The 25,554-nt window shown below is 40.9% G+C and overlaps 1 protein-coding gene across 4 annotated transcripts; it reads left to right on the forward strand.

The window, feature by feature from the left end:
• The first annotated feature begins 377 nt into the window (after positions 1-377).
• On the forward strand, positions 378-19,000 carry CUNH1orf159 (chromosome unknown C1orf159 homolog). 4 transcript variants are annotated; one of them, XM_087755305.1, is made up of 10 exons: positions 378-483; positions 1,727-1,841; positions 5,800-5,890; positions 7,420-7,495; positions 9,490-9,594; positions 10,504-10,569; positions 11,923-12,057; positions 14,159-14,184; positions 14,521-14,551; positions 16,284-19,000. In XM_087755305.1, the coding sequence occupies exons 3-10, from the start codon at positions 5,819-5,821 to the stop codon at positions 16,379-16,381; spliced, it is 609 nt and encodes a 202-aa protein (XP_087611431.1). In that variant the 5' UTR covers positions 378-483; positions 1,727-1,841; positions 5,800-5,818; the 3' UTR covers positions 16,382-19,000. The 4 variants fall into 4 exon arrangements, with proteins under 4 accessions (XP_087611431.1, XP_087611430.1, XP_087611433.1 ...); XM_087755304.1 differs by lacking the exon at positions 378-483 and adding an exon at positions 495-615; XM_087755306.1 differs by lacking the exon at positions 378-483 and adding an exon at positions 1,059-1,080.
• The last annotated feature ends 6,554 nt before the right edge of the window (positions 19,001-25,554 follow it).

The following is a 25,554-nucleotide window of genomic DNA, read 5'->3' on the forward strand; positions in this document are numbered from 1 at the left end:
CTGGCGGGACGGGGGAACAGGCCTTCGCCTCCCACCCGCATACCTGCGCCTTCCTTCTCCCTCCCGTCGTCCTTCCCGGGGCGTCTGCGTCGCCAAGCAACGCCTAAAATGGCCGCTCCCGCGCCGGGCACACCGGGAGCGGCAGTGCCGGGGCCCGCCCGTTCGCCGGGCTCCTGCGGACGAGGGACTCCATTTCCCAGGAGGCACCGCGCTCGGAGAGCGGCGCTGGGGAAGAGGCGCCGGGAAAGGGCTGAGGGAGGGGATTTACCTGCGCGGAGGAGGGCACAGGTAGGGCGCGGCGCGGAGGCTGCTGGGACTTGTAGTTCTCAGCCGACGGCCCCTTCGGGGAACCTGCGTGTCGGCCGGCAGACGGGGAACTACAACTCCCAGCGCGCCGTGGGAAGGAGCGGGCAGGGCGCCGCCTGAGGGCGGGGGGTACGAAAGGGAACCTGCCGCCGGTACTGCCGGGGGTTGTTTCCTCAGGTGAGGGGACGGCGGGGGAGGGCGGCCGGTTCCCTCAGGCGGCGGAGGGCTGCGGGAGGGAAGGAGAATGGAGAGTTCCCGGGCGGGCGGCGAGTCCCCGGGCGTTGCCCCATTGTTCGGGCCGGCGGGCAGGTGAGGCGAGGCGAGGCGGTGCCGGCGCCGCTGCAGCTTTCGGCGCGGCCGCAGGCGGCAGCGGGCCCTGCCAGCGCCGCCGGGCGGGGAGCGGTCTGCCAGCCGCGGCCTAGGGCCGCCTCCCCCTCGGTGTCCCGCCGCCGGTGAAGGCGGCGGTGTGGGGAGGGCTGCTGGGGCCGGCCCTCGAGCGGCCTCCCGGGGGTGGGCAGCGGCGGCAGAAGTCCATGTTCGAGCGGTGCAGCCGGCGGGAGCGGGGAGGGCGGGTTCCCGCCGAAAAAGCCCCCGACCCTCTCGCCGGGGCTGGGCCGGGGGTGAGGGAGCCGTGCAGGGTCAAGCTGGGGGAGAGTCGCCCCTCGTTCCAACTCCTTGCCCAGCTTTTTCAAGGCTGCTTGGTTCCTGATACATCCGCCGTTGAAGTGCGGTATTCTCGAGACGCATTTGGAAACGAATCATCTCTTTCTCATGGTCCAATAAAACTTTGGATACTTTTTTCCTAAGACATGAACTCAGTTTACTACAGTTTTTGGCAATCTGAGACTTTTTAGGGTTGGGGGTGTTTGGTGGTTTGTTTTTTTTTTTTTTTTTCTGGGTAAACTTCAAGCAAATATGTACCTCTATAACACAGATTTTTGTTGCACTGTTTAGGGGAAGAAAAAACCCATGTATATGTTGAGTTTCCAAAGCATCTTCCCCTGTAGTGTGTAGCTCTACTACTGGCATCCAGATTGCACCAGTATTCATTTCTGCTCTTAGTTTTCAAGGCTGCAGCGGCTGTTGTAACAGCAGACTGTGTTACTGCCAAATTTGTGTTGACTGAACAACAGTAAGTGTTAGTGTTAACTAGTGTTTGCTCTAGGCACATTCCAGGTATGTAACTGCTTTTGAAGCAAAGCCTAGCTTAAAGTAGATATCCTCATTGTCTTGAGCGGAAGGTGTGTATTCTTAATTGTTGGTTGCTGGCCTATTACATAATTATTTTCATGTCAGGGTAGGGATAGCAGTTGTTTTCATGGGTGCATGTTAAGAAAGCTGGAAAAACAAGTCCTCCTTCAGCTTTAGTTTATGAAGGATTGTTCTAAGCGCAACACACATCTGTTCTTCTGCCATGCAGGTTTATTGTGAAACTTGCAGCATCAATGAGAAATTAGCAGTAAACCACATACCACAAGCGTTCAGTGTTATCTAAGGAAGATGCAGTGTTCTGGTGCAGACCTCTGAAGGAGCTGGTAAGTGAGAGTTTAGGCCTTTACAAATGTGTTGTTTGTGAGGCTGCGTTTTGACCTTTCTGTTTTATCATGACTAATTCAAGGTCACAACAGAATTAAGAAGCCTTTGGCAGTGGAATGAGTGTGATATAGCTTTAAACTCTGATCTGCTGAGTGAATTAAAAAAACACCTGAAATTTAGGCAATGTTTCTTTTTACTGCCATCTTTTTCAATGTACCTGAAAAAATTACCTTGCTCCAGCAACACTTTAAGTAAGAAAGATATGGATAATACAACAGAAATAATAGATACACAGCTATATGTATGGAAAATGTAGACATAAAGATGAATTGAAGAACGCTTGCAGGAGTGGGAGGAGAAAGTCTTTTAGTGCTTAGTGTTCATGAATTGCTTGCATTCTTTTTTAAAAGCAACACGAAGAAGAATTCGCTTAGCGAATCTTGATGTGTTTAGCTTATGTGTATTGTGGCACTTGAGATCCAAGTTGACAGGGATTTGAGATTTGTTTCAAATGTGAAACTGTGGTGTGAAATACTTGTTTTAATTAAAATGTCTGTGTTCTCAAAACTGTATTGGCATCTCAAGTACAAATACTTTCTAATTCGGGCTCCAGTTTGTACATGGCATTATCTTTTTTTCCATAATCCAAAGAGAAAACACTGCCAAACATGAAACATACTCCATGGGCTTGTAAATTGTTTTGCTGTGGGTGTCTGATCCTGATCAAATTCAAGTACTTAATTTAAAAACGAAAACTCTTTCAGAGGCATGGTTAGTCTTTGCGTATACTGAATGTCTTGGAGGCTCTAGGGCTTTTTCCATTCTAAAATTACAATTATGGTGTAAAATATTGTTCGGGTTGGCAATAGAATGGTTATGATTGACTTGTGGCTGGAAAGCAGTAAAATGAGTTGTTACTTCTGTGGTTTTGTATGGGGAGACCAATTAACAGTACGAATCCCTACTTGAAGTTGCTGTCTTGTTTGGAAGTTCTGCACTTATTTATTCTTTAACTTACAAGTTACAAGCTCTTTCCAAGCTTGCCAAGGTGTGGCACAACCAGGCTTCAGGAACACTATATATGTTTTTCATCATATTACATACAAAGAGTATGGATGCCTAAGTCTGTCTGCTATCTTTCATGGGCATTACCCTAAAAAAAAAAGTAGATATCTAGTGTTATCTTCATGGCTTGAATTTCTGCCTCATTCAGACAGATGTTATTTGTATATTATATTAATGGGCTTCTAATTTTTACTGGCTGATAGAGAATCCAGCAGGATGTGAAGAAGTGGTTCTGCGACCAGGAATAAAATGTAAATTGAGTAAATATAACATATGTCTAATATGTTTGGAATCTTTAAAGCAGCGTGTTCATCTCTGCTTTCCTTTTCCTGCAGTTAAAACTGGTTCAAACAAAAAACCAACCAAACAACAACTACATATATATAAAGCTTAGCTATTGTCTCTCTCTCACAGAAATAAAAAATATTGGCTGATGATTTGAGGGCAAATAGATCTCGTGTCCTATTTCTACTGGAACAGCTGCAGGGCAGATCTTCTAGTTTGTTAGACTCACCATTGGCTGTGAACCAGTATCTGTCATAAATGCAACAGTATTGTTAATTAGTATCTTCATTTATTTGTTTAAAATACATCCGTCTCTAAGCACATCCTGAGGATCGTTTAAACATTAGACTTTGCTGGACTGCCTTGAAAAACCCTGAAGTTTTGTTACTCAACTCTTACTGCAATAGAAAGGCATAAAAAGAAAAAAAAACCTTTGTTTTTAGAAGGTTAAATGTGCAAATTAAAGTTATATCCAGTGTGATCTAAAACAGAATTATTCATAGCATTTATATAAGTACTCTTATACTGTCATACACAAGTGGAAAGCTCTCTGTCAAGCTAGGTAAGTGCAATGCCTACATCCGCAGTCATTTACCGAGTTGTAAGTAGCTTCTGTTCTGCTCAAATGTGCTCAAGAAGAAACTGTTGCCATCAAAGCTATGTTAGGTGTTCCTGGCTTTTGGGGGTGTGTACTGCACTCTAGAAAGGTTGTCTCCATTCATCTTCTGAGATGACTTCACCTTTTTGTTAAAACAGGTGTTTGCATTTGAGGTATCTTGTCACCCCAGGTATTGTTGAAAAATAACATTAAAGCTTTTTAGTCAGCAATTTATGGGCTTAGCTGTAGGTTAGAAATGTATCTTTCCATCCTCGTGTGAAATTCCCAAAGCTAAATTTTCCCTGCTGTTTTTGGCAGTGCCGTCACTTTCCAGCATTTCTGTAAACTGCCATAATCCAACTTAATTTTCACTCCAGAATGTGGTGGCGGTACCCTTCCTGAAGCGAACTAGCTCTTAGTATCTCATTCTGGAGAATCTCTGTATGTACAAAGGCTCCTTGCTGCTTACATTCCTTGGTTCCTATAATCTACATTGCCAACAGCAAGGCTAATTGGGCACTGTCTCAGCCTTTGTCAGCCAGCTTCACACCCATACAGCACTTACATTGACTATCTGCTTTTCATTTTAGTATAGGTGTCATTTTATTTACATGTATGTAAATGTGAACTGATGCAATCATGGATGGTGCAGCTTGATGCTGACAGACCTGACATCCATTGTTACGCTTAAATTGGACGGTATCAGGATAGTGCAAGCTTTTCCTGCTCTGCCCCAATCCTCACTAACTGTAGAAATTAGTTGTAGCAGTAAGACTGGAGTTTGATTTTTCAGTCCTTGATCTTGGAGCTCTCAGCTGATAGCAGGGGATAATAATAAGTTTTCCCACCAAGCTGAACTAATCTTGTTTTGAAGTTGAGGCAACAGGCTATGTGTAAGTGATTTAAAAAACTGCACTGAAATTAATCATAGGAACTGCTCAATGATTTTTTTCTTTAGAAAAACAACTTGCCAGGGGTCATGGTATGTATTTTGCAGTAATTTAAAACTCATCTACTGGATTATTAGTTAACAAAAATAGTAACAAATTTCAGTTTGTGAAATGAGTCACTAAAGGAGTTTTCCCCTGCAGTTGAAGGCTTTCCTTCAGATGCTTTCTCTTATTACGCTCTGGTTAGAGGGCCTTGTCTGTCCCCATGTTTTACTTAAAATATGAAAGACTATATTTTGGTAAAGCCATCAGGCTGCAGGTACAGCAGTTCTGAGGACTGGATGTGGCTTCCAACATCATATTGCCTAGAGAATAGGCAGATATTATAATATTGACATAAGGAGTGTCTGAACAATGTAGATCAAGCATGACGTAGTGCCTTTTAGTTTATCCAAACAATTTGATGTAAGAAATGTGGACTTTCTTTAGGTTATGTGTGGGGTTATATGGCAAAAGTGGAGGGGGGGGAAAAAGCAAGGCTTGTAGCAGACTATCTACAATATTCTGTTCCGCATTGAGAAAGTCTGTTCTCAGGCAATTGAGAAATACTCCTTGTTAACAGACAGACTTCATTAATGCTTCATGACTGTGCTGTCATGGGAGAAATTAATTGCAGTATTGCCTTTTCAAAGTGGCCTGTGCTCTCTCTCCTGATACAAATCCATCACAGTTCAGCGCTGCAGCCAGAGGAGCCTGTAGCTGCGGGGAGGCTTATCAGTGGTGGTGCCAGGCGGTAACCGTTCTATTGCGATCACATTGATTTTTAGATCCGGGGTGTGGAATAGTCTCTGCGTGGCCCAGTTTGGAGCAGACTGATAAGGCTCCTTGTTTCTTAGCAACCACAGTCTGACCTAGCCAGAAACCTGCCCCTCTGCAGCTGGAGGGAAAATTCTGAATGTCTCAAATTTGTGTCTTGAACGAAGGTAAGTCATTCCTTACGGCATATTTAGTTTAAAGGCCTTTGCATTCAAATAAAAGGAATATGTTGGCAAAAGTTCCTTAACAAAGGGAAAGCGTAACTAGTAAGATATTCTAATTTCTTTCCCTGTTCTTATTTAGACCTGTGTCTTTCCTGGGCATGGAGGTGCCATATGTCCTTCTCTTAACTAGACTCGTAGCAGAAGTTGCCAGCAAATCTACTGAAAGTTCGGTAGGTACTTCATGTTTTTTGTCATGTTAGGTGCTATAAAAACAGAAGGATCAGATTATTTTCCTCTCACGTTGCAGTTCATAGAAGCCTCTCTAATTCAACAGAAACGACCTATACTGCTAGCGGTCATTAACTGCAACTTTTACAGTGGGTCAATTTGGTATGATGGCTGATTGCCTATTAAAGCATTGAATTCTTCCTAGTCATGTGCTTGTAGGCTATCAGGGATACAACCGATAATGCCTCACACCATGTGGAAAAAGCACCCCGATGATCAAAAAACCACTTTTCAGCCTGCTTGGTGGTTTAACTACGAACAATCCAAAACATAGATACCCAAAAGTTAACTTTTTAGATGACGGAGAAGCTCCGAAGCAAACACTGCTTCAAGTCACAGAAAAAGGTCGGAGTATAAAATTCTGCTTGCAGGAGAGTTCGATCAACAAAACTTCTTAAGAAACTGGTCATAAGTAGGTTATCCATAGGTCTTCTGGTTCTTTACTATAGTCTGCCTCCCTGTGATACACTAACAGTGTGAAGTCGGCCTACTAATTTCAGTTTTGACAGTCCCAACTATTTCTCCTGATAGCTTTGATCTCTGTCACCCCTGGATTTGATGGGTTTTGCTGATAAGCCTGGCTGTTACATGTTAGGTATATTTAACTTACTTCTATGGCTGAATATAGATCAGGTCTTGTTACTTTTGACCAAGAATATTTCATCTCTTTTTAAGACTGATTTGACTTGCTGTATTCTTTAGGGGAATGTACTTGCAAAACTTTAAAAGGTGTGGGAGTTTTGTGGCTTATTTTTCTTGTACAGATTCAGAGAGTGGATGTGCCCAACTCTATACGGGATGTTACTAATACCTATCAAAAGAACCACAGAGTTTCTGACAACCATTTATCTCTAGGCTTATGTCACAGCTTGTTGTAATTTGTAAATAATTTAGAAACTGGCTTTTATATAAACAAACAAAACATAAAAATAAACTATGTGCCTTCAGGATATGTGAAGTTATTCTTTTATATTAAATGTTGAAGGAGGAACCTTTTGTAGTTCTGCTGGGTTGCTCTGCTGAATGTAGATGTTATGAACACTTGCAATATGGGCATTCGGTGAAAACTGGTTTTTGCCAGTCATTTTGCCAATAGTATTTCTGAGCAAATCCGTTAGGGCATTTGTGTGGTGTTGTGGGAAGGATAACTCCCCCTCTGAACTGTGCTTCACTGAAGAATTTAGCAAGTATATTTCTAAAGCAGTTTTTTGAGGTTTTGTCCAATGTCAACAGTAGAGTGTGCATTTGTTCTCAAAGTGTTAGTTTGGGTAGCAGCTGCCAGGTCAAAATCAGCTTGGTGGTGCATCTAGCTTGTTCTCTCCTTGTAAGGTTGCTTAATGCAAAAAGAAAAAGTTGCAGCAAGCTTTAGCTGTAGTTGCTGCTTATTCCTCTGTGATTTTTTTTTTTTTTTGTTGAAGCATTTTAGTAAACTTAAGAACTGGGTGAAACATAATGCAATTTCTTTTGTTAGGTTTCAGAAACAGAATGCTGTGTGGATATGTTGGATTCAAACAGTTCCTGTCCAGTAACCAACCAGTGCAGTCCAGGTATAGTGTGGCATTGTTTAATAAAATTCCAGATTGTTTTTGACAGTTAACACCAAAATACAGTGCCTGATTAACTGGGAAGTGAAAACAAAGTAATTGGTGCATGTACATATTGAAGCCTTTCTTCCTCTATAGACACAAGGTAATGCTTCTTATGACTCTCAAATGTTGTTCTTGCATGGTAAGGGGAATAGACAACTATTAATAAGATTATTCTTTAACTTTTTTTATTTAGTGTGCAGTTGGATTATGCAAGAGCTATTGTAAATGCTTAAAAGCCCTAAAAGCCTGTATAATGAGCATAAAAAGCAAAAATTCTGTAATGCCTATCTAAGGGAGCATTAAAAATAACTTCAGTATTGTCTTGTTAGCACAGAATGCCTCATTCTTCCTTGTGCCATATATGTAGAGCTGTGTTCTTCTAAATGGAGTTTAAAAACTTCTGTCACTCTCCAGCAGTAGCAGAAGGGTGATCTTTTTTAATGCCATTTTACTTAGAATCAGAGAGTAAAAGCAGGGAAAATGGCTTCAGAGCCCACAGTAACAAGAGAATTGGTGACTTAAAAATTGGGGTCCCCTTCTGGGTTCAGTCATTTCCTTCTGATGGCTGTTAAAGCATTTTAAGCCTATCTATTTTCACTGCTTCGTTAACTTCTCTAACTGTTGCTTCATTTAATGCATTCATTTCTGCTTCTAAATGATCTTAGGTAGGGCATAAACAATTGTCTCCAAGTTATGGGATTGTGTTCTCTTAAATCTTATTGTAAACTGATAATCCACCAGTATCTTTGCTGTCAGATAAGTGCTTTGATGCTTTCTTCCTATTGCTGTAGAAAGTCTTTGCCTTTATGTTGGGTCTGTTTGTGTTTAGATTAAATGTCAGATGTAATTTATTACTGTGGGCATCAAACGTGCTGCTTCTCTCTAAGGAAAACGTAGCAGCAGAGCTACTACTACTGCATTTTCAAATCAGCACCTTACTAATGGTTTGCTTTATGGGATAATTGATACCTGTTTGGCTCAAGGCTCTATAGAACTGGATTTTAGCCAGCACAGTAAGTTGTTTTTTTTTTTTTTTTCCTTTAAATGTAGACCGTAATATGATGTAGTAGGAAAATCCTTCTAATCTTCATGTCTCAAGTCTAAGCCTCAAGTGAAACCATCATAGCTTTGTTGTATTAAATGAAGTTGTTATTGAAGATGTGCCCTAATTTTTTTTTTCTTAACAAAGACTTAGCAGTATGTGCATTTAAACATAAATTGAGAGATTTGAACATTGAAGACATAGGCCAAGCTGAAAGTTCAATCAGTTTCCAGCCTGCATGGTAGGGTGACTGATATAAAACACTCACCATCTGTCACAGAATAGTTTAAACAGGCTTGGGCTCTTCCTAAAGTGAAACAAATAGTACAATACTTGAGAGAACTGAGGCATGGGAAAAAGGCTTTATTATTGCAGTATTCGTATTTTTAGCTTGCCATGCTTCAAGTGATTGACTATAGGGACGCCAGCATCTTTTTTCATCCAAGTACGTTCTTTCTGGTCCCTGCCTACTTCTGTTTTCAATACTATATATTAAAATAGTATTAGATTTTGTTTTGACGGTGTATGACCCCTGAAAATAAATAGTAAAATTCTGCTGCTTTTTTAGTATTGTTGAGGGTAGTTACAGGTTGTTAGACACTTCACATGTTTTAGTTTTGAGAAAAATGGGAAGCAGTGAATGGAGCTATGTTGAAATTGCCCTCTGGGAGTTGTTTGCTAGTAACTCTTTCTCCTTTTTGGCCCTTGAAAGGTTTTCTCTTTTCTGGAATAAACACTTTGAAATGAAACCTCTTAACTTGTGTAATATAATAGGAAGCAGGAGGTGTTTGTAACCAGTAGCCCAAACAGAGGGAATTTCTATTGCCTCTACCTCTTTCTGAAGACTGGGAAATACATCCAATGTTGCTTTTGTTGTTTTCACACTTCTGTACATCTTATTCTTATGCAGGTTGTTACAGGCGATGGAACGAGGATGGTAGTAGCAGCTGCATTAAATGCAAAAATGAAACTCTTCCTGTTTCATCTGTTTACAATCTGACTGAATGCAGAAATAGTGAGTCATTCACCATCCCTTTATTTTGATGGGTGGTTTTTGGTACTGAGATCTCTTCTTGCATGTGTGGTCCAGCAAAGACTGTTCAAGAAGGGATCAAATGTGGCAGATTTTTTTCCCCCTCCCTTGTAAAACTTCAACCTTTTCCAAAGTCCTAATATAACTTTGAGCTTTTGAACATGCAACAAAACCTACGGAAACCTTGAAATTTAGTTTGCAGAAACTGTGCGAAGTGCTGTGGAACCATTCTAGGGGCGGGGGGGATATCAAAATCTTGTTGTGTATTACCTAATCTATGAAGCCAAATGCAACATTTTAAAAAAAAAAAAAAATCATTCTGCCCAATGTAAGTTCTTAAAATAAAAAACTCCTAAACATCAAAATGATTAAACTTACAGGGTAGGACCTGTATCAAACATACAGTGAATACTGAATTTTGTGGCTGCTTTAATCTCTGCTGTACAAAAAAGGCATTTGCTGTGGGCGTTTGCTAGGGACTTCTCCAGAGCACAAAATAGCTCAGACTGTACTTGAGTTCTTTGAAAAATCTATATTAAGAAGGCTAGATTCATTTTGTATGTGTGCTTTGTTTGAGAGGTGAGAACCATTCAGTTCCTTGTAAATATTTTTAGTGAAAGAGATAAGAAACTTACATCAAGTTTCTGGGAAATGCACTACTGAATTACCTTGGTTTTGGACAAATTATGGTGATGCTTGTTTGCTTCCTTTTTTTTTTTTTTTGAAATTCTCAAAAGTGATATAAAGAATGAATTTTTCATGGCAGAAATAAGGATTCTTATACAATTTCAAATAATTACTGAGCAGTATAATAGCTTTTTACTAAGATTTCCAACAAATCTGTAGTTTTTGTCAGATTTTACTGTAAAAAAAAATTCTTTCTCATTCCAGCTGGTATCAGAGGAATGAATTTCCAAATGAATATAAGCACCGTAACTCCTTTCATACAGAACATAGGTGAGTAAATGGAAATAGCTGTTGAGTGCAGGCTTTGTGATTATTCACTGTGTACCAGCCCCTTCATGACACAGCACTGGAAACTAGTTGTAAAATATGTTTTTCTGCAGCATAGGTTTTATTCTAAATGTAGTAGCCATTTTTACTTTTTCTGGATTGTTCTCAACAAGTCTTTTATAAGTCTTAGAGTTGAGTTTTGAGGTAACTATTTTACTGAACATTTCTTTCGTCTTGTCCTAGTGATCTTGAAGTGCTTTTCTGGTACAAATTGAGCTGGTTATTTATGAAACCCCATAACTTGAGTTTTGAACCTTGTGCTGCAAGAGTTTTGGTTTTTAGGGGTGAAGCAACATGTTACATGTCTGTTACATCTTGGTTAGCCTTTCTATAGGTTGACATTATTGCTGCTGACCAGTCCTTTCTGTTTAACCACCTAAAAATACTTGTTTGACACTGGTTAAGAATAATACAAATTGAGAATATTTAGATAGCAGCATTGCACACTTCAGCAAGAGAGAGGATGCCAGATGAAGTGATTTAGTGTTACAGGGTGAGTGCTTATCATCAGTGCTCTTGAAAAGGAAAGCCAAAGAGCCTTGTCAAACTTGGGTGCTGCTGATCCCTTTCTAACATTTGTCTTGTCATGTGTGTATACTGGAAGTATCTAGTGCTGTTCAGAATGTGGACTTGTCAAGCAGAGCTTGTCAGATAGATCTGTTGTCCTAGTTTGTCTGCAACAAGATCATAAACAACTTTTGTTTCTTAAAATACTTGCTCTTTAGGATCATAATCTTAAATAAAGCAGCAGAATAAACACGCAGGGCATTTTTTGAGGCAGGGGAAGGGGAACAGAGGTGAGGGCACCTTTTGCTAATGTCTGCCTCCCTGGGGTGGTTTCTAGATCAGTCACTCATGGAAAACATAATACTGGGTGTGCTGTACCAGTGGTATATTGTCTGTTGACAAGTTCTGTCTTTAGTAGACTTCATTTAAGGACTAAAAACACTGAATGTTGAGTGCCTCCCAGCACTGGTTTTGAAAGTTATATAAAAGAAACAGAAGGATGGATTAAAAATTTGTGGCTGTCTTCAGGAAAGTAGGGACTAAGGCTTTCCTGATGTTTGGCAGGTGGGGTTGGGGAAGTTGTTCATATAATGAAATGAGTATTGAAAGATCTTTGCAGATGTTTCGGTGAGGTCTGCCTGTATGTTAAAAAAACAAACCAGCCAACCACTTTGTTTTCTCCTATGAATATCAGGAAGTTGGTTTTTATCTTTTGTTTAACCCTTCTTTTAGAAGAGATTTCTAGTGAATAACAGTCTTTTCTCTCTTTTTTTTTTTTTTTTTGTACAGGGGGCCCAGGAGTGGCAGCCTCTCTCATATTAGGGACATTTTTCATCAGTTTAGTCCTGATTCTCTCTGTTGCTTCTTTCTTCTACCTCAAACGTGCCAATAAACTTCCTAATGTTTTCTACAGAAGAAACAAAGGTAAAGTACCTCTAATTGCCTATTTAATGTCTAAAGTTTTGGCCTTTGCTCAGTTTCTTAATTTAAAACCTTTTTAATTTCTTCGTGTCAGTGTTCTAACTGCTATCTCTTTTGATCATCCAAAGCAATGCAAACTAATGAAAAATTTTCTCCTGTTATGTGCTTACAGTATCATGCTTTCATGGCAGTGCAGAAGATGTCTGTTCTCAGTCTGTGTGCTTAGGTGCATATTGCACAGTATCTCTCACTAACCCAGCTATTGGTTTTTGTAGCTTTCAAAGATTTGCCGGAGTGTGCTACTTGATGTTAGTTGTCACTGAATATTAGATACCTGATTTCAAAAAAGAAAAGAAATCAGTGCTTTTTGCACAGAGGGCATTTTGGCATTTTTATAGAACTTAATAATACTTGTTTATTTCAGTACACAAAATGCCAGATGTTTATAAAGCCTTACAAAAAGCAGTTGTTTATTTTTGGTTTAGAGAGAACTGTAATACTAAAGGGCAGTGTACTCACCATGGATGTGTCAGCAGCAGAGAAAGGGAATGGGACTTGAGGTTCCTCATTACTGCACTACTCATTCAACTGTGTTCACCCTCTAAATGCAGGATTTACTGGGGCTTGGAAGAGCTAACTGCCTGCTTTTTTTTTTTTTTTTAAAGCAAACACCCCTTAGCTTTTCTTTTTATAGTGAAATTTTATTCTTTATTTCTGGCATTCCTGTTACTGAGAAATGAAGCCATGTAACTAAAAATGCAGTGACCTGACTTCATGCCAAAGTGATTCCAGGAAAGCTAGGGAAAGAACACCTGGGATGTACTTAGCCATAGGGCACCAAGACTTTATGTAGACATCTGGCTCTTTCAGATGCTTCTGTTTCTATGAAGTTGTTCTATGTGTCCACATTTTACTGGTCTTTAATTTCTGGGAGGTGGTGAGCAAAATATGTGGAAGGCAATGTCTCCATTTTGCCCAGTGTTCTGCATGAAACGGAGGCTGATCTATGTCTCACCTCTTCTATGCAGTGACTTTGATTCCCATGACAACCTCTAGCACAGCATTTGCTGTGTTAGAGCTCCTTCTGTTGAAAGCAAGCTGTTTACTGGTTAGGTCTGCTAAACAAGTAGACATCCAGTTATTTTCATTCATGTCTTACAGGACCAAACTCAAGCTAGACTGTCAGAATAGAAATAAGCTTATAAAGAGAAAAAGGGGGTGGGTGGAGCAATACAATTCCATTGTTTGGCTAAGAATGTTGTATCTAGTCATAGTAACTTCATGGAACATCACAAATCCAGTCTCTGTGGTATCATTTTGTGTAAAAGTGTGCAACAGTAGCTGCCTAAGGTCTAAATTGACCAGTGCCACAGGAACTGCTAGTATCCTAATCACAACTGCCATATTGAAACCTCTAGGTTGTTTTTGCGTGTGTCTCAAGTAAATTTAGTTAGTACAAGATTCTCCTTCAGTTTTTAAGTGGGTCAAGAGCTGTTGTGCTGTGACATTCCGAAGCTGGAAGGACACCAAACCTCTGTTGAGGCTTCAGTGATGCTGGTCTGACTTCCACATTTTGTACTGACAGTTCACTCTGGTCCAGCAGGCTAAAGCACTGGTGTCCTCCTTTGAAGGAGAAGCATTAAAACATTTCTCTGCCTTAATATCATGTTAGTTTTCATTCTGTCTGGATGATGATTATCATGTGGCCATAAAGGCAGCAACCTCTTGTATAAAAATGTTGCATCGTTCACTGCTCAGTTGTTTTCTATTTGTACTGCCTTTTTCTGGTAGTTGGCTCAAAGTGCCATTTTTCCTCTTGAAGCTTCTTCATATTAAAGAGAGATTGCTGTGGCTGCCTTCTTTGAAAGCAAACTAAGTCATTCTTGGAGACCTTTGCAACCCTGTATCTCTAATCTTGAAGAGTCCTATAGACAATGTATTCTACTAATGGGATTTCTGAATGTTCTGATCTGTTTTGGTAGTCCTTGTGACAAAACTATTTTTTAACAATAGAACTGTTCTGTTGCACGCATGTATTTTAGAAAAGTAGCAGTTCTACCCTTCTAGATTAATGATGGTTAGTCTTTCTCTTTCTCTCTTTTAGCATCTGTTCTCCAGCCTAGTGAAACAGTAAGTAAATTCTGTCCTTCCAATAGGAACAAGGAAGCATAAAACATCAAGTAAACAATAACTTAAAGTTTTAACAGTTCATTAGGGAGCTGCTTAATCTGATGTGTGAGAGACTGAAATAAAAATAAAAGATGTTTTGGGGTTCTTTGTCCAAACTCCAAAAAAGAGGTGAAAGATGAATACTGACCAAATGGATTCTATTGAGACACTTTCTCCAAGAAAGACTATGTACACAGTAAATATTAGTGGAACCCTAAAATGTTCCTGTATTTTTTAATGAAAGACTGTGAAGACAAAAGGTGCTTTGTTTGATGTGATCATTCTTCTGTTATGCAGGCATCCATGATACCTCCCCCAGCTTCTTCAGGTGAGGAACTGTTCTCTGGGGTGTGCTGCTACAAATATTTTACCTGTTGGCTTCCCTTTTATGCATCTCGTTACTGAAAAGCAGGCAAACTATCTCAAAGTGGATATGCTAAGAACACACGGCAAGTCAAAACAATTACCTGTAAAGCCTGGTATAGAACTGTGGAATCTGTTAAGGGGACAGAAATCCAATGAAATCTGTCTAGTAGACCTTTTTGATAGGATTTATTGCTTTAATTAATGTAGGCATGCAGTATTGATGGAGTACTTTATGTTAAAATAAATCTTTGACAGCTCCTAAAATAGATCTTCAACTTCTCTATCCTAATAGAGAAGTCTTACAAGTAGATGCAGTATTTTTTTCATAAGTGCTCAAAAATAAATTATTCAGTCTGGGACCTATTTTCAGGATTGGAATCTTCTTGACAATGCCAGGTTGGCTCATTTTCAGGCTTGCTGATTTGAAGCTTATCAGCTTCTTGAAACAAATAACACAGACCGCTTGGAATATCGCGTTTTGTGTGTATGTGGTGTGTGGGATGTTTGTAGGTTGGCCCTTCTGGGCCAGGTGGGTTTTTAATACGTGTGAAACTCAGGCAGAAATGTATTTGTTGGGGAAGATTTCATCTAATGAGCTTGTCTCAGTTTTCCTCCCCAGTTTTTCATAGTTTCAACCTATAAATATTACTGAGAAGTTCATACTGTAATCTGCTGGTTTAGACCAGATCTGGGTAATCCAAGAGCAAAAACTTGCTTTTTTGTGTGCCTCTAAATTTGTGCTACTTCTAGGAAATGGTACATGCTGCTCTTCTATTATTAATGAGCTGGTGAGAGCCTAATAAAGCATGAAATATCTAAATATGACTCTCTCCAAATACACATTTAAAAGGGCAATGGATTACACCTAATCAAATCAAGGCATTCTTTTAAGTGTCTCTGACCACGTAACAGAGTTCGAAAAGAAGTAGGCAGTAAAGGATATATTTTGCAAATGATAGGAAATTTTATATCTATACATGAAATTAATTTAGAGTGGCTAGGAAAGTGGATTTATTTGGCCAGGGTAATATGGTAAAATATCTTGTCTCTATGCTTGATCCATGTACTTTCAAGACTGACAGAACTTGTGGTAGCTAAAAAGTGAGACAGACCAAATCTTCTAAAAACTTAAGAAATAATGGCCTTGTAAGCTAAAGCAAAATTTCTAGTCTCACTTCTCATGTATGCATAGGCCTTTTTAATCAAGATGGTATAATTAAAATTTAATTTTTATTAATGCAAGTCTTTAACTTTTAAACATTTTTAGATGTGTTCCAAACTTGGTCTGGGTCTGGCTGTTAAACTGACAGCCAGCACTGCTTGTGAAAAGTCTTGGTTTCCTTACCTTTAATTTATGTCTGTTTTAAAAAAAAAAAAGTACAGCTGCCGGGGTGTTTGTTAGGGCTGAAAATGGAAAGCTACATGTACTGTAAACACAAATAATGGAAATGCCACTTTGTAATGAGCACCTTGTTTAGCAGGCCATTAGAAGGTTGTTTTAAAAGTTTATTTGTAGACTTTGGCTATATCAGCTCTATGTAGGGTTTTTTGTGTTTGTTTTTTTTTTTTTTTTTAAGGTCCAGCATGACTTTGGTCACTCAGGAATTGTTGGATGGCATGTGATGTTATGAATTAATGATAAAGGCATGCTTGTACGGCAGGTGCTAATGATGTTTCTGTGCCCACCATTTCAGTTCGGAAGCCACGATATGTCAGACGAGAACGGTCACTAGTGACGTCTGCATCTGCTGCTATGATCTCTTCTTCCGAAACCAGGGTCAGCAATGTTTAGCCTTCATTCTTGACTGAGGACTTTAAGTGTACACAGTGTCGAAGAAACTTTTTCTGAATCCACTGAAGTGCCAGGAAAACATCGCAAGCAGCTGACCTAAGTGGAAGCCAAATTACTGTGTCAAAGGGTTTGTGCCAAATGTTAACAGAGAAATGAACTAATGCAAAGATACTGATGGCAGGCTACATCCAGTTCGGTGAACTGCTTTGGTGATCTTGAAATGCACTATTCCAGCTCTGTGGTGTCACTTGCAGATGCTGTGTTTAAAATCTTTAAAGAATCTGCCTTTCTTTGGTACACTTTCAGTTTTGGCAAGTTCTTCTTCCTGTGTTGTGACGTGTTCTGTGTCCCCTGAGCTGAATGTCTCAGTGCTGCAGACCAACACAAAATACTGGGATTACTCAAGGATGCGGACTTGTTTGAAGGACCCACTTGTAAATGCTAACACTAAGTGCCACTGCTTTAACGTTGTAGGACAATATAACAATACTTAACATGCAGTATCCTTCTGAAGCAAAAAAAAAAATATGCCTCCTGGAGCATCCTCTTCAGCCTGTGACACACTGACCCTGGTTTTTAACTGTGAATATAGACCCACTATCCAGATACTGTTGTTCTTGGTGCTTTTGAAGGCTGTGGTCGGTATGAGTCCAATCCCAAGTATGGAAATTTGTTGGGAAGCTTTTCCAATTGGCTTCAGCTCAGTCCTTGGATAACGGGCCATTTGCTATGGCTTTGTAATGGATAGGCTGTTATGTCTGTCCTGCAGAGACTGTCTCTGCTACCTTCCTTCCCTTAACACAGCAGTTGAAGGGAAACCAAAATTCCTGCAGGGTAGCTGGGCATCCGTTAGACATCTCAGTGAGTACTGAGATGAACTGGAGAGGCCAGGTGAATTTCTGCCAATGCAATAAGGGGTTTCTTTGGTCAAGCCCTTTGTTAACATGCCTGACACCTGCAGGCCAGCACCTTATGACAGAGCTCAACAAGTATTTCCATGTTGAAAGTTCCAGCCTAAATAGCCCCCACTCTCAGATGCTTGTTCTGGCCCATCTTCTGCCAGCTCTGTGGCTGGGTAGTCACTTGATCAGCAAATTCAAGTAGCTGTAAAATAATTTTTTTTGGCTAGGTCATCCTTCAATTTTTTTTCCAGGCATGGTTGACTCTGTTGCCATGTGAACACATATATCGGCATAATGGGCACAGTGGTATGGGCACGAGAGTGGGTGACTGGGAAATAAGTGAAAAACCTGAGGTTGCTAAATTGGTTGAAGTGTCACTGTCACCATATGTGAAACTATAACTATGCAGCTTGTGCATTCCCACCTACCTGTGTTGCTGTTGCCTGTTTTGGTTTAGCTGGCACTCCGTTATGGGTCTATGCTCCTAAAATAATTACTTGGAAGGTCTTCATCAGCATCCACTGGCATGAACATAAAGTGGAACAGTCGGTTCTCTTTTTCAGGAAAATGTGAACATAACTGTCTTAAGCTGACATGACATCCATATGGAGAGTCCAGACCTTAAATCCAGATTCCCTTTTCTGTCTGGTTAAAAGCTTATTCAAAGCTGAAAGATGAGAACTGGGACAGGAGGAGATAAATATATCTTATTGAATAGACCTGGTTTTATGTAAGTTTCAGTGCAGTTGTGTTTACTTTTATCTCTCTCCTTCCAAGCTAAGGAGATCTCTTGTAGCATCCAAACAAGCTAGGGCAAAGACTGGGGATAAAGAACAAATCATGAAGAGGCCTCCGTGCCAAAAAAAAAAAGCCTGAATTGCTGTATGGAGAAAGTTAAGATTGTCTTTCTGTCACAATGAGAAATAACATTTTTGTTCTACTGGACAAAACTGAAGACAGCAGACAATGCTGTTTTGAGACCCTTCAGCTTTCAATATGAAATGTGCTTTATAGTTCGTATGTTCCAAGTTCAGGAGGTGGCAGTTTTGTTTCTGTCATTTTGATGTCTTTTTGTCTTTGTGCTGCTGTGATTTTTCCACAGGTAGAAATTATGTCTGGAGGTCATAGACTTTTCCTGAACCTAGTTGCTGAATATTTTCCTAACCACTAAGGAAAAGGAGTAACTATGCAAATAACGCCAAGAAACTGCACCTTTGAAAGCAGGGAGTTTCTGCTTGCAAATCTGTCAATGATAGTGCATTCTTGTATTGCTTAGTTGCTAATGTATTCTTTCTACACATAAATTATTGAAGAATCATTCACATCGTACTGTCTGAACCCTATCTTATCCTCAAGTGCATATTGTAACTTAGTTTAATGTCAAGCACCTAATGCTCTAACTTTTGTGCAGTCAAGTTTTTCTCAGTGATAACAACATCTCTTCCCCTTCCCATATTCTTCCCCTGCCCCCAGCAAACTCTTTTAAATGCAACAGGTATTTTTACTATTTTTTTTGTTTGAGGAACTCTTGTGACTGCCATCTGACACAGTGGATTCCTGGTCTAAATAGTTTCTCATTCATTTGCACTGTCAAATATATAATGTGGTGTTTTGGTTTCCATCTCCCTCCAAAATAATAATGAATACATATATATATTTTAAAAAATTGGCTTTAATGAACCCTGATATTGAATGTATTTGTATATTTTTAAATTGTGCCAAAATAAACATATTTGAGCTTTTTTTAATGACTGTGGAGGTCATTCCTGTGTTTCCTTTTCAAGCACAGAATTGAAGGGAGCAGAATGAGCACCCAAAGTAGATCATTGTTTCAGCTCACATGGCATGTTACCTCCACCAGAACTGAAGTTAAAAAAAGAAGTCTGCTGGATGCTCCTGCCCAGTTCTGCAGTAGGATAGCCAGGCTGCTCTTCTGCAGACTACATCTTCACACCTTATAAGTATAACCATATGGCGAAAGCCACCCATAATGGCTTCACTGGTAGTAGCATGAAAGTAACTCTTTAGCAGAGAATGTAGCTTTAGTAAATGACAGAATTTTTCTGATAGTGTATGTTTACTTAAATCTCATTCAAAGAAGATAGCAGGAGTAGCAAGAAAACTCTAAAAGAGGAGGCTGCTAAACAGTGCCAAATGTACCAGAAGTTGAGATAATCAGGATAATTTCTTAATTGAAGGGAAGATTATGGCCTTGGGTTTGGATATCTTCCCCCATCTGATCTCTGATTAATTTTAAAAAGCGTGTTCTTTTTTTGCCTTTACTCCCTGGGAATTTGGTACTCTTGTTGGATTTCTTTCTTACAAATGTATCTTGTGTTCTTAATTCCAGTTGCCAAAACAATCCATAACGAGAGCTGAGCCAAAGGAAGCTGGGATGCTGAGCCATATGGTCCGAAATACTAGTAGTTAAATTCAGCAATACTCTTTTTTCCCTCACAAAACTATCTGAGATAGCCTGATGTGTGAGAAAGATGCTGCCTTTAGTGAAGTATACTGATGAGGAAGGATATGCCAAATGCTTTAATGCCTACAGTGCATGCACTGTGGAAAGTCTAATCAACTTTGGTGTCAAAGCCAAGGTGACAGTGTTGCGTACAAAGAGAAATTGACCTGGAAAATTATCCCACTGGGAGAGGAAGCCTTAAAAGTGGATTTGTCAGTTAAATGGACTCTGACCACCATGCACACCAAAATATAACAGCCTTTGGGAAGAGGAAGTACTAAGTGTCCTTGCCATTAGTCAAGGTGTATTTTGCACACCTGAGAGGAGCTGTCTCCCTTATCCATATGACACCATCTGAAGGTGAGTGCATTGTAGATGGAAGACTCTGACAATCATTTCTTAAAGTTGTAAGTCTAAAACCTTATGTTTCGCTAAAATCTGTTATCCAGTGATAGGCCCTCCAGGAGGCTGGTGTCACATGCATAAAGAATGCAACAGAAATGATATTGCACACAGACACTCTGAAGTATTTTGCTGTATGAAACTGCATGAAGTTTACTAGATTAAGTGATAAAGCTTTGTGCAAACATAATTACTTCGGTTCAACCTACCTTCCCCTAGGCATATTAATCAAAGTTCACTGAAACTGTGTCCTGAGGTTGTCTCTTGTGTCTTTCTCTGTGGGTTTTTTTTTCCTCTTCTCTTTCACCCACCTCCATCAAAAGCTTCTTAGGAACATGGCTTGGAAATACACCTGGGATTACGGGCGCAAGCCTGTAACTTCCTGACAGTAAGATTTGAAGGCTGAAAGCTGTTAAACTATAGAAGAAATTGAAAGGGAGAGGGAAAAGAAGCTGGGGGGACAACTTAGGTGCTAACTGGGAAAAAGGAACAATAAGGTTTTTGCTCTTGTCCCTCTACAGTTGCGCAGGATGCAATCTAAGTTGCATGGGCAAAGAGAATGGAAGAGTAGGAAAGAATACCTAAGTTGATACAAAAGCTCGAGGCTCTCTCATCTACTTGAGATTTGTAGATAACTGAGTGGAGAGATTCAGCTGTGTGGGACTGCACAGAAATGCTGTCTGCTACCAACGGCTGAGCTTCGCAGGAAAATGTAGCTGTGCTGTGCCAAGCTAGTGCCTACAATGGTGAGAGAGTAACTTTGATTTAAAAAACACAAACAAACAGAAGTTGTACCTGCTCGCACACAGAATTAATTTGGTTGTCATTTTACGTTGTTTGGAAGAATGCACTTAAGATAGAGCTAATGTTTGAAGTGTGCTTGCATTGCTCTTGCTACCAACACTGTAGAATCATCATTTGCTGAAATGTCTAAAGGCTGCTTTGCATTTTTGTCATCTATTTTTAATGCTCCCTGGTGAGGGAAAAAAAAAAGAAATTATATAGTGTTTATCACTTTAATAGCCTTGACATATTTTTATTGCTAACTGATTGGAAGCAACAGTATTCAGATAATTGCACTTCCTGTTTCAGAGCCTGGTGGTTTATGGCCCTTAGTAAAGTGTTAAAAGTGTTTTTAAAATAATAGTTTCAATAAGATGTGATGCAGCTCTGAAGTATTTGCTCCAAACGATTAGGTCTTTACCATGAAGGTTGCTGTATTCTGTAACAGGACTAATATAGAAGAGGTTAGGTTTTAGACATGTCATACTGATTTTGTAACGAGTGTTGTTTATAAATAAGTCATCTGGTTTGTTGCAATTTTACATCCATCAAATGGTAATGTTCTCTTCTGCTTCACAATCCCAGTTCCCACAGGAATGCAGTCATTTTGAGGGGAGTGCTCAGCTTCCTAAAGCGCTCAGGCTGTTCCACAGTGCTGTAGTACAGGCCGTCAGCTCATCAAATTACTATTTGTCAGTGCCTGTAAAACTCCAGTGATTTTTCTGATGGCAATTACTCCCCTTTAAATACCAATATGTAACTGTTCTTTCCTAGAACATAATCTTTTCTTACCAACTTAAACCTCATTCTGCTACTTTCTGTTATCGCCATTGTGTTCACACTGCAGGCCCCTGAGATACAACCTACAAAGTACAGGGGGTGGCACCAGCATTTGTGTGTGCTCCTTATGATATGAAGAATTCCTAGGCTTACTTATGAAATCTGAAACTTTCAATGGGAGTAAGAAAAAGGGAAACCTGCAGAGAGAGGTAATTTTAAATATGTGTCTGTGTGTGTATATATACATATACATATATGTGTGTGTATATACATATATGTGTGTGTGTGTGTATACACACACACACACTCTGAAGCTAATTTTAAATGCTGCTCAAACTATTTTTGGCAGAGCTTAAAACAGCTACACAAATGTTTTTAGCAGTAATTGTGCTAAAGAGAATGATTTAGGAATAAGTTAACTACGGGGAGGCATCTTGTTTGCATGCAGCTTTATATATTACATAATGAACTGCTAGTTTATAATGTATTGAGAAATGAGCCCTAAGTAGTAAGGTTCAGGACCTTACTTGACTGAGGGCACTTGCGATTAGATATGTTACAATGAGGGAAAAACGCTTTTCATCAGCATCTGCTGCCAATTCACATCAAGCCCAGATCATTACTCACTGCAAGTTTCTGCAGTCTGGCTGCTGTGAACTGAGTTTGGCAGTCCTCTTCCCAGCACAGAACTGACCGTGTCCCAGGCCTTCAGAACTGGGACATTTGGTAATTTGGTTGATATTGCTGCTGCCCTCCCAGCAGAATTGCATCGGCTCAAGAATAAGGGTGGGATTTGCTTTCCCCATCACCACCACCCCTTTCTGTGTGAAAAGTGAGTGTACATCATAGCTGGCAAAACCGAAAAAAAATTCTAGAAAAGACAAAAATGGCAGTCAGCCATATTTCAGTGATGTTGCCTGGACCATGACCTTTCAAATTAGAAGCACACCACAAATCAGTCTTGGCAGTGCAGAAATTATGGACGAGACAGAAGATTCTTCAGGTCTTGGGACCCCTGTCACCACAGAATTATTTTTAGCATGACCTTATCTGACAAGGGCAAGTTTACATAGTTAGGTGCAAACAGTCCTTCAGTAGCTTTGCTGCTATTAGCAGGATTTGAACAACTCCAAAACCCCTGTGGCCTTGATAGCATGGGCACACTTCCACACTAACGCATCCATCTGAGAGGCATGGGTTCTTATTAGCTCTGTGGGGAAACAGTTCCTGAATCAGTGTTGGCTTCTGTCCTGCTGGCTCAGAGCTGGCGGGAGCTAATACACAGTTTTACGTATCCGTCTAATGAGAGCTCCATGTGTACGGTCCTGAGTCTCCATATCATACTACTTCATATACCTATGAAATTAAACCTATGAAATTAAACCATTGGGAACCTTCTCCAGATTCAGGAGAAGTGAAAAAGGCCCGAGGTATGATGAGCTTAATGTGCTTTGAATCCAAGCAGCTGAGAAAAAGCATGCTCTACAGCACTCTGGTCTCTCACTAAGCCTTTAGCATCCATGCTGACTTCGCTTTCTCTATTGCTTAAGCTGACAAACTAAACAGACGAAAGCTCGTAACAGCCTTCAGTTATGGAACAGTTGATACAAATTGTGGTAATCGATTTGTATATATGTGCCATCAACTGGATGAAGTCAAACATATCTTCATTCTCAAAGGAATAGGTTGAACCTGCAATTCTAGTGGTCAAATACCTGACAAAATGCAAAGAGCACCAGTGAAGGTTAAGTATTACTTGAACTGGATGCTTATTTGATGAGAGTTTATGGTCTGTATCTTAACTAAAGAGCCAGTTAAAGCAGGGGAGGATGAGATTTTACTCAGGCAAGATAGTCACATTTCTATTGCTGGTGTAAGAAAAACAATTATCTAGATGGAATATGGTGTTACACACTTTTTTGGGTTTTGGGGTTTTTTTTTTTTTTACATTCTCGGTCATCATCTTTTAGATCCCCAAGCAAGATGAACCAGAAAAATAGCTCTGGCTTTTCTATTGAGTTTGCACAGGCTAATCTAAGTCTTGAAGAGTTTGGAGCACCCTACGTGCAGATTTCCACAGCGCGGGTACAGAAGCATAACTTCCCAAACTGTGGGACAATCCCTCCTGCCAGTAGAAGGCCAGGCAGAGGAGAATTCAGGGTGCAGAACATCCCATACTCGCCTAAGCGCAGGCAGCCTGAGTGCTCCATGTTGCGTTGCCTGTTTGACATGTATGGCTTTTTCAGGCAGCGCAGGCTTTTTCAGCCTGCTTTAGCAGGCTCCGAGTGCTGTTGGGTGCTGTTTGCGAAGGTTTCTCCTTGGCTCTGAGGCAATAAAGATCGCCTGACTACAAACCCTGCACTGCTTGCTCAGCTCAGGGCTCTGCCTGCTCTGCAACCTGTCACTGGGCAAAGCAGGCCTTGAGAATTACTGGAATCGGTGTTCTGGAACTGGTCTTCCAAAAACGACACAAATGTCGTGGTCCTGAGAACATGAGGGACCGGGTCTGAAGGGGCTCACTGCTCACTTCGGTGTCTGCAGCCCTGTTTCTTGAGGCTGGTGCTGTGGGGGCTGCAGGTGTGACCCCAGCTGGGCCCATTTGTGGCTTTTGGTGGGGGCAGATCCCTCAGGTGCAGCCAGTCACCGTGAGGGCTCCAGGCAGGCAAGGGCTCCTCAGGCAGCAGAAGCCAGTTTGCGGAGCATGGAGTGGGTCAGGTAAAACTGCTCGGGGTACTCGGTTCGTGCCTTTGTGTCGTTCTTGGTGCTGGGGCTGGTTGTGGGTCTGAGGCTGTTCTGCAGCCTGGCCTTATCCCTGCTGAGGGTGGCTGGGTCACCTGCGGGGCTGGGGAGTGGTGGGATATATCTTGGGAGGCTGCAAAGAACACGAGTAGGGATTGTGGTAACTTGTGGCTGTGAAAGCACCTTTGTGCCCGTCCCTTTATCTGTGAGGTCGGTTTAGCCATGCGGACCCTGCCTGCCTGCGTTCCCTTGGCCTGAGCTTGCCTGGAGCCTTCCCTTGGCTCTCGTGTGAACCGCAGGCAGCTACAGCGAGTGGTTGTGGGGCGGCTGTGAGGTCTGGGCAGCCTGAGACGTGGTGGGCGGCTCTGGTTTGTGGCGTGCCTTAGCTTCTCTGTAGGTTTGCCCTCTGTCTGTCTGGGTGTTTTTAATGGCTTGTCCTGCTAAAGTAAAGCAAGGCTGCCTGCTGGTTTCAGGGAGCTGTAAAGCAGGTCCTAAATCCATCCAGACAAAAATGGTTTTGGGTTGGAGTACTTGCACTATCCCCACCCCACCCCCCCAAAAAAAAGAAACAGCAGCAGAATTTAAACCCTCATTTTTCTTGTATTTAGCTGTGCTTGCTGTACAGTCTCTTGTGGGAACATGGAGAGAAAGAGAGCAGGGAAAACATAATTGGTGAATACTCTTCTCTAATGTGTTGCTGATGGGTGGCGTCGAGAAAATTACTGCTGGGTGATGTCACTCTTCCAAATGCACTGCTTCCTTTGGACTTTCCTTGGGTTTTGAATCTGTCTCCAGCTGGGTGGTGTCTTTGTGTGGGCCTGGCTTTATGAAGCGCAGTTACTCCTGGGCAAAATGGCTCAGGGCGTTTTTCCAGTCCCAGAAAACACGTCTTGCTGACTGTAAACCCTTTTCAAATTTATTTACGTTGGCAATGCTGAATCCGAAAGAGTTGCTGTTTTGCAGTTAGACTTCCTTTAGGTTTTACATAATTAGGAAGACAAGTTTTATCAAAATAAAATAGGGTGATGTTTTCTTAAGAAACTCCCTCGGAAGTTCAGTCAGCCCAATGCCGATGATGGGTTTAGCTCCTGGTAGAAATCTAA

Source organism: Nipponia nippon, unplaced genomic scaffold, assembly GCF_047370975.1.
Source record: "Nipponia nippon isolate SJK-2023a ecotype South Korea unplaced genomic scaffold, ASM4737097v1 scaffold_19, whole genome shotgun sequence".
Taxonomy (NCBI): Eukaryota; Metazoa; Chordata; class Aves; order Pelecaniformes; family Threskiornithidae; genus Nipponia; species Nipponia nippon.